This window comes from Thermobia domestica, chromosome 13 (genome assembly GCF_964235325.1).
Source record: "Thermobia domestica chromosome 13, izTheDome1.hap1.1, whole genome shotgun sequence".
Taxonomy (NCBI): Eukaryota; Metazoa; Arthropoda; class Insecta; order Zygentoma; family Lepismatidae; genus Thermobia; species Thermobia domestica.
The window spans coordinates 26277026-26291201 of record NC_137466.1 but is presented as its reverse complement, the minus strand read 5'-3'; the positions used below and the strand labels follow the sequence as shown (position 1 = coordinate 26291201).

At 35.8% G+C, this 14176-nt stretch overlaps 1 protein-coding gene across 3 annotated transcripts in view; it reads left to right on the top strand.

Annotated features, from left to right (window-relative positions):
* The window catches only part of synr (BH3-only protein sayonara), a 207424-nt gene that overhangs the window by 139804 nt on the left and 53444 nt on the right, over nucleotides 1-14176 (top strand). For all 3 annotated transcript variants that reach the window (XM_081735555.1, XM_081735556.1, XM_081735554.1), the window contains exon 6: nucleotides 1528-1654. In XM_081735555.1, coding sequence (XP_081591681.1) covers nucleotides 1528-1654 — 127 coding nt within the window. The remainder of the gene's footprint in view (nucleotides 1-1527; nucleotides 1655-14176) is intronic.

The window sequence follows — 14176 nt, the reverse complement described above, 5'->3', positions numbered from 1 at the left end:
GGGAAAAGTCAGCTCTCCAAAAAATAATATACCCCACAATACCCCAGATTCCCGTATAAAACAGGATCTCAGGTAAAAGTTTCCTGAGACATTCCTATTTATCCTATGATCATGGGTCGTACATCATTCTCTTCAAAATAGAACTGCATTTCAAACGGTATCATTCGCATGTTTCCATCATGTAGGCTAACGCGTGAAAATCGCGAAAAAATTAATTTTTTGGTTAAAAATATCCTTTTTTAAAACTTTTTGCTCCTCTGGACCCCCTGTGATAACGCAGAGATCCGAAAAAATCTGAGAAATACTAGTCTACTTGGTGGACTGAATGTTTGTGCAAAATTTCAATCTTTTAGGTGCAAAAGTAAGTCCGCCAAAAAATAACAAGAATAGGCTTAACAAAAAAAGTTTTTTAAAAGTTATGACGTTATCACCTGCCATGTCTCAACGCAGAAAGGCGTAAAACCATATGTAACGTGTTCCACAATGCCTCTAGACTTGAAAAAGCAAAAAAGAACCGAAGTAAAAAGCTTTATCGGTTATTTTTTAATCGAATAATGAAGACATTACTTTAATACCTAAAAATAGGTACTAGAACTTCAAAGGGTTAAATATGGTTTGCTATACGACTAACATCAGTATACTTAATTCGACGAAAAGTAAAATCCAAAACAGAAGGCAGACATGAGAAAGTTTTAATCATTCCTTATGCCACACCTCATTCGCATCTCTGCATGATAATTGGAAGACAACATTCGGTTAATAGTTACACTAAGAGTCAGCTAACTCTATAGGGTTCCAGTGGAACATCAAAGGTACTCCTGTATTTCTTAAGTGTTACAGAAATAGTAGTGTAGTTGTTTTTACTATTATTTGAGCTTCTCTCTTTAAGAATTCAATTAAAAAACGGAAAGCTTGCGGAGATAAACAGATAGTACGAATTCTTTGAAAATTCTTCAATTAAAGTGCGCATTATCGAGTCCCTCCTATAGATACATGAAATTCGAGCCAGGCCATTATACAAACTTTGATTGAATATAAAGTTTTATATCCTCTGTTTCAAAATTTTGAATTGGACCTTATTATGGACTTGTAGCTACTAGCTTTGGTGAAACGGCAGGCTGGACAAAGTGGCTCAATAGTAGAGCCCTTATCTCTGGTGCGTGGGGTCCCTGGTTTGATCTCCCGCCAAGTTAGTTTGTGGTAAACAACATTGTGTCCGTAGCTTTTTTTTCGGATATTCCCATTTCCTCCCTTGCTCATTCTACCATTTCTTCCATCATCATTCACATGCTTTAATCATTTTCTCCCTTAGCCTAAAGGAAATAATCATGGGATATTAAAGTGAAAGATTTAATTTTTAACATTTGATCGTAACGGTAAAAGATTGCACAGAGAGTAACAATATATTCTACAAATAATGTACTTATTTTCTCTGTTATTTATTACCATTACACCTAAACATTTTTTTAAGCAACAATATTAGGTTACCTATCAATCAGTGACTGATGAATTTAAATATGTTTTCAGCAACTGGCACGTAAACAAATAGAAAATTTACAACAAAAGAAAGAAGAGGCAGAAGAAGAAATCAAGATTCTCACAGAGAAAGTTGCCTATCTCCAGACGCTCTACGAGAAACAAGACAAACTATTAGGTGAGTACTCATTGCAAATAGAGATTATGGATACGACGTTAAATTCTCACCGTATTCCATACACACACGAATACATCTCTAAAAACATTACCGGAATTTATACACAGTCATATCTGGCAACTGGAAACGCCAGATTTTCATTGTATAGTTTTAGTATCTTCCTTGTATAAAATATGCATGCATTTGATAAAATCATATTCGAATATATACATTCTAATTACAAATTCTTGCTATTACTTTAAACTAATAGATATAATTTATAAGTACTGGTGCAAATGGTCAATAGATTTCGAGATAATCCAAATATTATCTACCTAAATACAATGCCAGCTGCTAAACGTTCCAGGAAGACTGATGAAAAGAAGAAGGTTGCTTCTCCGAAACCTAAGAAATCACCATTTAAAGTGCAGAAGCCAAAACTCCGAAGAAGCCAAAGGTCCCAAGCCAAAGCCAAAGAAGGCTACAGCAAAACCGAAAAGTGCCAAGAAGGCTGCACCAAAGAAGAAGTAAATGTGTTAGTAAATCAACTGACATTTACTGTATACTACAGTAATAGTGTTCTTTTAGATTATTATCAATGTTAAGTTCCTGAATATAAATCGCGACTATAACAAGCAGAGATGGAGTGGGCCAGTGGGTCGGTGGGTCAGTGGGTCAAGTGGGTCAAGTTTTTTGAGTGGGTCAGTGGGTCGTGGGTCAACATCATGTGACCCACTCTGACCCACCACCCACCGTGACCCACTGCGACCCACCACCCACCGTGACCCACTGCGACCCACCACCCACCATGACCCACTGCGACCCACCGACTCAGTATGATCTACCAACCCTCTCTGCTCACTGCATTGTAGACAGTATCTTCTGAAGACTGGTAAATTTGTCTTCGTTTTACTTTCAAGACCTTCATTTCCCTTCCTTTTCCATTTGTTTCTGTCTACTTACCTGAGGTGAGTATATCTAACCAAGTGAAAAAAGAACTTCAGGACTTTTGGATATTGATATTTTTAATTGTAATAATAGCAATAGGACTTCTACTACTCTTGGCTTTCGAGATCTGTGAGTTTTTAGGGGAGCTAACTACTGGAAAAAATACATTTTTGAATCACTGTAATATATAAATTATTATATAAAAAATTGAATGTAACTATGTATGCCTGATCATCACGGTCAAATTGCAAAGTCAAATGAAATTACTTTTGGTATATAGTTAGGCCTTAATCCAAACTGGGATGTTATATTGCTTTTATTATAATGCATAATATCCTAAGGAGATAGAGAGGATCCGAATTTTTGCGAAAAAAAAATGAGTATCTCGCAAACCGTTAAACTTACGGAGCTGAAATTCAGTGTATTAACTCTTTATTGAAAATAAACAGAATGTGTCCTAGCATTTTTTTTAAAAGTCTCCTTTATGTGTGTGGGGGGGAGGGGACACTTTCTATATATGGAAAATTGGTAGTGAGTTGGTTTGTAAAAATGATCGAAAACGATCGATGTTATTTAAGAAAAAAAATCAGAAACAAAAAATACAGTGCTTGGCTTCATATATCCATTGCTTTCTATTATAATAATTGCTGAAGCTTATGTTTATTATATGGAGCGCTTACAGCACACTGCAATCAATCCAAAAACGTGTGACTAAAATAGGCATAAAATTTGTACTGTAAGCTTAATTACACGGAAATTTTAAGTTTGGATTGTACGCATAATTATATGGAAAATTTTACACTTTTTTTCCCTTTACGTTGGTCTACTTACCTTGATTTGGAACTTTCAAATTTCATCCTTTTTTCCACTGAAAAGTACCGGTATTGATAATTCAACGAGGAAATAATTATACTATGATAATTTAATTTAAATTCATCGTAATTTGGCCCATGGCAAACAGCAGTGTGGTAATTGAAGGGGAAGAAGGAGGGAAATTCCCATTCACCTCTGAACACTTTGCAGGAACCTCGTTCCCTTTCGCTTTCTAGACGGGGGAGGGAACTTGGTAATGGTATCAAACCTTCATGTGTAATTACAAAAATTAAATTTATAAACAAATAAGAAATCATCAGTTTATCAGGCTTTAATTGATAATTTATTCACAAGATTCTCTATCGAAGGCGTGGTAGATGAAGTTTTTGTTCTCCATGAGTCGACATTGCCAACTGACATGGTCGATATGGAAAAGATGTATGGTGATAGAGAGATTATACTTCTTGCTGAGTATTTCAAAACTGACTAAGAAAAATCGTTATCAGACTTAAGTCTAACAAGCAGATTATCGATGAGAAGTTGCAGAAATCGGGTAGAAATATTATCAATTTCCACGACAGAGTGCGAAGGGGATTTCCCCGTTATGAATTTACAGATGACTGATATTAGAGATAGACTAAGTGCTCAAATATCGTCTAACTTGTTGTTCATCAATTTAATGGCCCACCGCTAGACAAGCTCAAAGTACACGAGCTAGTTATTTCTTGGCTGAAGGATGGACATCATTCCGCTGCGGATGCTTTACCACGAAAAAGTTACCAACAGGAAATAAACCCGATTTCAGATTTGTTTTAAGGTGGAAAATTACGAGTTATAGAAAATGTATACTTGTATTAGTAATGGCTTATTTGTGTTATTCAACTTTGTACCTATTTTTTAGTAAGTCTCTTCTATGCTTTAAGTAAACTACTTTGAATAAATATTCATAATAATTGCAATTATGCATATTTGTAACTTAAATTTAACGTGGTGTTTTAGTGATTACACAAATTACAATTATGAGCAAACTTTATGGAGATGCTCTCACATAGTGTACCCGAGCACCTTTATACCCTATGAACAACTGATTTTTCAAGTCTTTTGTGAGAAAAAATACTGTGAACTGAGAAACCATAACCTTTTCCATATTGTACTTCCTGGGGTATTTTCCTGCGAATAGAAGTTCCTCTTGGAATGCGTTCAGAAATTAACACTTGCAAAAATACTCTCTTAGTACAAGTATATTTTAGGCACACACTAATTTCCCCCCACCTCGAACTGTTTCAATTTCCTCACTGACAAACACTTTACCATTTTATATTATAAAGGTCAGATCCACCGTTATTCTAACAGAGTGGTGCTTGAGCGATTGACTAGAAATTCAAACTCCGATTAGAGACAATTTCACAGTCTTGTTTTATTTCAAGTGTAAACTCTTTAGTCAGTACAGAAGAAGCCGTGGATCGTGTTCAGAGTTGATGACGATGGATTTTGGTTAGTCAGAATAGGTCATAGTGGATGAGAGTGGTTCACGGTGGGTGGTGGGTCAGAGTGGGTCACCGTGGGTCGTGGGTCACAGTGGGTCATGGTGGGTGGTGGGTCAGAGTGGGTCACCGTGGGTGGTGGGTCATGGTGGGTCGTGGGTCAGAGTGGGTCACGGTGGGTGGTGGGTCAGTGGGTCGTGGGTCAAGTTTTCATTGACCCACGCCAACTCTGATAACAAGTTTGCTGAGTGCGGCTGCCGGTGCTGGGCACTTCTCTGGCCAATAGCTATATGTCCTTTGTCTGGCTCCAGAACTGAATGTGGCCTCTTCTGTAGGATGTGGCCTCTTCTTCCACCTTGTATCCGGGATGCAGTGACAGGACTCTATTACTCTGGAACTATATTCTATCTGGCTGCCCCTCGGCAAGCAGGGAACCGGTCAGACTCACTAGTAACCGAGGGCGCCGATTTCTCTATAAATTTGGAAAGGGGGGAAATTCAGATACAGAAGGTATATACCTATATATGAGGATTTTAAGACAAATTGTATTCAAATTATGTCAAATATTGTATATTCATAAATACAATAGGGGGGCCCCACATGAGCTTAGGGGGGCGTCCCCCCAGGATCGACGACCTTGCTGGTAACCCCTGTTGCAGCTAAGATCTCCTGTTCCCAATTTTCCTCTACGGTCACCGACCGACATGCATACTTAACAGGTCACTTAAAATAGTTGATATCAACTCTAAACCATGGTGCACTGGCTGGGTTCACAGACGTATTCGGGGGGAGCTAACGTACTGGAGTTCAGGGCGCAGGGGCTAGCAGCATTTGTCACCCTACTTCGGTGACTCTAAATTAAAACTAGATAATCCCCCCCCCCCCACTCATCGGCCGCATTCGATAAGAGCCAGTGATAATACAGGAACCTCGCCATCAATCTAGTTTCAGATTCTTGCCTAACTTCATTCTCATTTGTTACAACTGCTCCTAAATATTTTAATCTGTTCACTTCCTCTACTTCCATTGATTACGATGTTTCCGACACCTCGATTGATGTAGTTATTACTTGTTATCATGTACTTTCTGCTGGCTGTATTATTTCCCTTTATCACATTTATTACGAGAACCAAGTATTCACATACTGTTTTCTTGCTCTGATCTTAGATCATCTCCTAGAAATTCTGCGTCGTCCATGTTCACCAAGTTGTTAAGATCAATTATCATTAGTGCTCTATTGGTATCTTTGAGTTTCCTCATCGCCTATTCTCAAGCAAATTTAAAGAACAAAGGCATCTCCCTGTTTCAGGTTTATGAATTCCGAAGTCTGATAAATTATTCCTATTTGTATCTCATTGCTGCCAGTCTCACTAAGATAGATAGGCCTTCATTAATCTTACAGTCTTCTTGAGAATTCCAAGCTTCCTCAAGATGTTATACAACCTCTCTTACAACGCCTTTAAAATGTAAAGTGTTTCACGTTTTCCTATAAAGTCTATGAATATCATGTGAAATATACCTCTGAATTTCCATTTGTTTTGTAATATTTTTTCTGAAATAGAATATTTGATCCACATTGCGCCTGCAGCCGTATTCATAACCTTCAATTATTTCATCACCACACTCCTATCCCTATTATTGGTTTACTACTTGTGCTATGTATTGTAAAGCAGATGAGCTTATTATTATTATTATTATTATTATTATTATTATTATTATTATTATTATTATTATTATTATTATTATTATTATTATTATTATTATTATATTGAACATTTTCATCTCCTTACCTTTTACCAATTTTGCTGTTTCATAAAAATCGGAGAATTTTCTTTTCTCTAAGTTTTACTGTCTGTACTAAGTATTTTGCTGTATCTCTGATAGCGTAAGTGCATTAATTCTCTGATAGCGTAAGTGCCCATGGTTATGCCTTCCTGCTAGTGTAGTGGCTAGCGCGTGGTCCCGGGCTTAGTTTCTGTTATGAGAGTACAAAAGAAAATTTAATTTCACAATCATTCACTTTCATTAGTGATTCGTCTTCTTTAGCCGAAAAGGCATAACCATGGGATGTTAAACTAAACAATTTCATTTAAGTGTCCTTATAATGTAACCAGCGAAACGATTATCGGGACCAATAAAACTAAATAGACGTAAAGTTCCTAAAATAGTTGTTTTGCTGCACACATTACCTCAGGTAATAGTTGCCAAAGTGGTAACAACTACTGTAAGATCTTGGTAGTTCGAGTTGGATATAGCCAGGCGCGCAACCAGAATTTTTTGTAGACAAGCTTTGGTGGGGGACGGGGTCCAATACTAAGTCTATGTAGTATTGAATGCGTATTATTCTGCACCCGAAAAGACGATAAATAATTGTAATATACTTCCACCTATAGTTTTTATTAAAATTATAGAACTACACTGTTTTTATGAGAGAAACAGTACAGATGAAGCGTAAGATCGAATTTACATGCTACATCAATCATTTCCCCGTTAAACAAGTATAGTTTTATTGAGAAAGTGTAATGTTTGTTGGATTAGGAAGTTATCGAGAGATTCGGACCCAGTGGACCCCCTCCTGTAGGTGCGCCCCTTCATGCAACAACGTGATCTGGGGTTATAGTAAAGCAGTGGCTATGCGAACGCGTTCCATAGCCGGCAATACGGTATAACGTAATTGCTTATCCTTACTACATCATAGATCTAATGAATTCCATACATCTCACTGGATACCCAACGCATGAACGATAGCCGGTAACGTGCAGATTACTAATATCCCGACCAACAAATTATGGTTACAAATACACTTACAGTATATTTAGAGACGAAACTTTTTCGCAACAATTTTGATATTTTGTAGCATTAATTATCAAAATCTTTGCATTTATTTTATAATTTATTTTTTTAATTATGGTACTTGTAAACAGTATTTTTGGTAGTAAAGTGAATCTAATGCAAAAATGAGGATATACATTGATTAGGTGCACTTTTATATTGTCGATTTTTTTTCTTAAGAATCAATAAAATTCGCTTCGTAAGGTCGGTCGGTGACCGAGACATGAGAATATTAATTAGTTTCTTACCTCAGGCTGCAAACAATGTCAATAATATAACGAATTAGTACACTTCAACTTTGTCCTAAGATATTCAAATAATTGATAATACAGTGAAAACTGTCAACTTGGCCACCTCTCTAAGTTGGCCACCTGCTTATCTTGGCCTAGTTCGTCTTGAACCTGCATTTCCCATAAGACATTCGTTACTTACTACTCTATAAGTTGGCCACCTGTGTATCTTGGAAGTTGGCCACACTGAAGCAATGTTTACCCTATGATGATAATGATAAATTTACCTGCGTATCTTGGCCACGAAAAATACAGTTTTGTTATTTTTCTTAACTCTTTCGAATTCCCATATGAGAGGCAGATGTTCTCTATTTGTGACTGGACACAAAGAAGCATAGATTCGCACGATTTGTTCTTGGAGGTCAATGGCCAGAACACTACCCTCATAAAAGGGTGGTGAAGGAAGATGTGAATAAGAAAAAGCACGTACAGGGATTCAGGAAATGGTTGTACGTATTTGTTTACCCTCTCTGTTTTGGTAAAACCATTAGCTATATCGACTCCTTTCATCAGTGGGAAGCTTTAGTCATTCCGGAAAATTCTCAAGGTTAAAGCTCAATTGTCATTTATTGGCACCTAACTGCATGTCAAAAGGTAGCGGAGGTTTTGAGATATGAATTCCCTCAAGATTTTCTTAAAACATCTTTTGCTCCGAGGGAAACACTTCTAGCTCATTAACAAGAGGTAGTTAAGTACAATATTAGAATGTGCATATCTGCCAAAAAGAATAAAGCAAATATGTCTAGAATGAGCCACCATTCAGTAACAACTGAAAAGAAGTCATAAATTGCATATGAATTTCTCAATTTATAACTTAGCTTTTCTTGTTTTCAATCTAAATCATTCAGGGCCAATCCTACCATCTTCTGATATCTGTCTGATATAAATATCCTCCTGACATTTTTCCGATAAGTGTTCTACAATGTCCTGATAACAATCAGGTGGCTGATAAACCCTATCAGCTGGTTGGTACTTTGACATGAAGTTCAATTGCCTGTCAACAGCTATCAGCTACTTGTTAGTTGTCGTATAGTGAATCATGAACGAAATCGAAGAATTGTTGATGGTGTCCGAGGACGATGAGGAGATTGTTCAATATATAGCGAGGCCTAGAAGACCATTTTAGCTCGAATATATGCCAATTTATAACAATAAGTAGTACCCGTTGGCTACAAGTGCCCCCACATAAGCGCCATGTAATTTGTGTAGTTAGAAGATGAAGAAATATATTCTATATAAAATATAGAGTTTAATTATTGAAATTGAATGATATATAAAAACATATCTAAATTATTAATCTAATTTACATATTTTTAGAGGTGGAATATAAATAAATGAATTAATTAAAAGCTCAGATTGTGTTATTACGTGTAGTATTATAAAATGGAGTGTAATATATAACGAAATTAACGTTATAAATTTTAGTTATAAATTTGACGTTTCAATTGTTTTCAGTATGATCAACAGAAAACCAACCAATCAAATGGTCCGTTAAAACCTTGCTTCGGGTTAACTATCTGACAGAGTATATATCAGGCACAGTATATTGTAGAACGAACCACGGGTTAAAGTAACTGACAACTTCCTGATATCTAATTCTGACTGATAGTAATCAGAAAGGGTCAATGTTCCGTTAAGGGGGTCCAGTGCTTTTGACATCATTTCTTTCTATTGATTTTAGTTTGATTACATAATATAACGTTATATTAGGTTAGGTTAGGTCAGGCTAGAATAGGTTAGGTTAGGTTAGCTTAGGTCAGGTTAGACTAGGTTAGCTTAATGGGGTCCATTGTAGTGTTGGACCCCCTTAACGGAACATGGACCTCAGAAAGAATATCAGGATATTGTAGAACTGGCCCTCAGTGTGCTATAATATCAATTTCAATAAACTGCGTACATACACTTCTATTTCATGGTTGTTTGTGTTATTGTGTTTTCAATCCGAATAATCCAATGTACCAGACTAGTTTTCAGAAAGAGAACGGTATGCATATATATTAAACATACTATCAAGAGCGCCGATCCTGGGGAAACCGAGGGGGCCCGGGCCCCCCAAAGCTCTTTTGGGCTCTATTTTATTTATGAGTATACAATATTTGGTATAATTTGAGTGCAATTTGTCTTAAAATCTTCATATATATACCTTCTGCATCTGAATGCCCCCCTCCCACCAAATTTACAGAGAAATCGGCGCTCTTGCATACTATAGTAATATTTTCTAGTACTGTATATTTTTATGATTACTCTATATACATTATTTATAAGTAGCAGTCGTGCCACTGCTTATTAAAATTTTAGAATAAAGTAATACTAGAAATCCTATTCTAAAAATACACAAATCACACTTATTTTCTGTAAGTTGGCCACCTGTCTAAGTTGGCCACTTTTCGATGGAACCGATGGTGGCCAACATAGACAGGTTTCACTGTAAATAAAGCAACCCACATTATGCTTTATTTCTAGTTTAATTATGCTTTATTTTTTTCAAATTATGCTTTATTATGCTTTATTGTTAATTTGAATCATTGTTTTACATTAATCGTGTATAATGTTTAATATTTACTATACATTAAATATTCTAAATATCTTGATGTATTTATTAATATTTTATACAACCAGTTTCTTTCATATAACGAACTTTCTACTTAATGCACTGTAAAGAGATATGCTTTACTCGAGTCAGTGTTTTATCACTTGTGTGCGTCTTAGAAATGCACATATACAGAAAGGGAAAGTAAAAGATGCCACCAAAAAGTACAGAAAGTCCTTAAGTTCAAGAGTAAACATAACAATATAGTCTGGAATTCTTGTGTACTATTCATTGTTGACGGAAACTTTTCTTCTTTTCCTTTTTTTTCTTTCTTTTCTCCACACCAAAGGCTTACATCGAAAAGTTTACAGAAATAAAAATAAGCTTTTCATTGTTGAATTGTTATGTTCTCAATGATTTTGCATTGTAAATATTGGTTTTAAAAAATATTAATACAGTATGTTCAACTTGCAGTTAAACAGAATTTTCCAAGAATTGTCTATATATTTTAAATTATGCTTTATGCTTTGTTTTCTAAGATTATGCTTTTTAGTTTCTTCTGGACCCTTAAGCAACCACAACTATGTTCAAGGTACCAACCATATGTCTAAATTGCTATTATGCTTTTTATGCTTTTGTTGCCCTAGTAATAAATAAATAAATAAATAAATAGCTTTATTTTTAATGAAACCGTAAATTCTATTACTTTTCTTATTCTTTGTGTTATTAGCAACGTCGTACACATTTGAAAAACATGCATCGTATCTTTCGCTAAGCCGTTTTATTTCCCTAGTTTAGGGTGACCAACCGTCCCGTAAAAACGGGATTGTCCCGTTTTTTCACTACCATTCCCGGTGTCCCGAAAAAATATCCCGGGACGCCACAATGTTCCGTATTTACATTGGGTACAAAGACACTTTCCAATCGCTAAAATTTCCCAATTTATATTATTTTCTAAGCTATGTGATTATATTCGAACATATCTAATTACTGAGCAACATCACTACGACGTTTGTGATGGTAGATGGCGTGGCTGCACTGCTTCCCCTCCCAGGTCTCCTTACTCCAAGACTTCCACTCCGCAGATGACAGTACAAAGAACTGAAAACCTTATGAAGAACAAATGTAACCTGTTTTTGCTCTCGAGCTCTCTTGGTTAAACTGTTAGCGTACGCGCCTTTGGTGTGGGAAACCCGGATTCGATTCCCGGCGGGAGCTCATGTGGTTCGGATTCCACGTTAGTCAGTAGGTCCGTCTCATATAGCCTCGCTGCTGAAAGGGACGTTAAACTCAATATCAACTCAACTCAACTCATTTCTCTCTATTTTGGGCCGTGGAAAATTGAGGCGCTGTCATCAGTACAATACAGTGTCTCCGTGATTTGACTAGACAATAATCCTTTAAGGGCCAGTCCTACAATATCCTGATATTCTTTCTGATTACTATCAGTCAGAATTAGATATCAGGAAGTTGTCAGTTACTTTAACCCGTGGTTCGTTCTACAATATACTGTGCCTGATATTTTCTCTGTCAGATAGTTAACCCGAAGCAAGGCTTTAACGGACAATTTGATTGGTTGGTTTTCTGTTGATCATACTGAAAACAATTGAAACGTCAAATTTATAACTAACTTTTATAACGTTAATTTCGTTATATATTACACTCCATTTTATAATACTACACGTAATAACACAATCTGAGCTTTTAATTAATTCATTTATTTATATTCCACCTCTAAAAATATGTAAATTAGATTAATAATTTAGATATGTTTTTATATATCATTCAATTTCAATAATTAAACTCTATATTTTATATAGAATATATTTCTTCATCTTCTAACTACACAAATTACATGGCGCTTATGTGGGGGCACTTGTAGCCAACGGGTACTACTTATTGTTATAAATTGGCATATATTCGAGCAAAAATGGTCTTCTAGGCCTCGCTATATATTGAACAATCTCCTCATCGTCCTCGGACACCATCAACAATTCTTCGATTTCGTCCATGATTCACTACACGACAACTAACAAGTAGCAGATAGCTGTTAACAGGCAGTTGAACTTCCTGTCAAAGTACCAACCAGCTGATAGGGTTTATCAGCCACCAGATTGTTATCAGGACATTGTAGAACACTTATCGGAAAAATGACAGGAGGATATTTATATCAGACAGATATCAGAAGATGGTAGGATTGGCCCTAAGTGAAGCATTAATACAGTTTATCTATAACCAGGGATTTATTTGTAGCCAGGGAAGCCTGGGAATTTCCCCCCTTCTAAGTTTTGGTTTCCCTGTCTCTAGGTTTAATTCTATCTTCCCAGCCTGGGAAGATATTTTCTACCTTTCTTAGGCTATACAATCTGTTTTAAAGTACAATAATTCAACTCCATATTTTAGTAACAATTCTTTACTTTTTTAGTATGTTTATTGTCGCGAGCTATGCTGGTCTTGTTTATAGAATTGTTTCCGAAAGAAAAATACTGCAGCTGATTAAACTGATTATCATACTTCATCTGAGTAGCACAGTAATAATAATAATAATAATAATAATAATAATAATAATAATAATAATAATAATAATAATAATAATAATAATAATAATAATAATAATAATAATAATAGAACATTTCAGTTATTAGTGAGCAGTCACTGCAGATGTGAATTGGTAGTTTCTTCGTTGACAAGCGCCTTAAAAAGAACGTAAGGAAATGGATATTAGGCTATCAAGGAAAAGCTCCTGACGATTAAAAGGCAAGTAATTCCGGTACAAAGTAAGAGGCTTTCGTGTTAATTGTGAAGAAATTCTTGTTAAAAAGACAACTGTGATATTTAGAACTGCCTATGTTATTGCGCAAGATCATCTGTCGCCACCGTGCATCTTATTAAATCTGTCGCTACCGAACTTGGGGGTCTCCTATCAAACCAGTATCATAATTTGAAAGTAGGTAGGTTTAAAAATAACGTAGTCCCAACCCCACTAAAGTTGTTCTGTTATACGAAACACAATCTTGCATAAATATTCCCCCTTTCTACAAAATCCACAAATAAATCACTGTCTATAACCAGCTTAGTATCTTCCACCACGGAATTAAGAAAATTGAAAGGAAGTGCAAAAACAAATGTTATGGATGTCAATAATGGAAAGCATGCTTAAAGCTATGTCTCAAAGAAAAGAGGAACAGCTTTTATCATTTAATGTAAAATCCTTTCTCAAAAGGAATGAAAATACGCAACAAGACAAAATCAACTTCAAAAATGAAGTTAATGAGTTTTATGAAACTTGCATTGAATATATGAGGAAATGGAGTGTATTGTTCCCTACTTTTTCAATATTCAAATGGATGCTGTTGAACATCCTCACTTGGGTGCGGGTTGAAAATAGTGTTGCTTACTTCAAAGAGAAAAGTATTGAAATAAGTGATTCTTTCCTTTTCGATCACGTGGCTTCGTTGAAGGATTTTGTTAATAATACGAGATAAAGGAGTGGAGAAAGGATATTTTTTTTTAAATCCCTCCAGTGCCACGAGAAGTGGGTTTGTTTTTTCAAAACCCATACTAGGTCTCAACAGCACTCTGAATCTTTAAAGACATACCAATATTTGTTTGCGATCCCTGCTTATAATGGCAATATTGAAAGAAT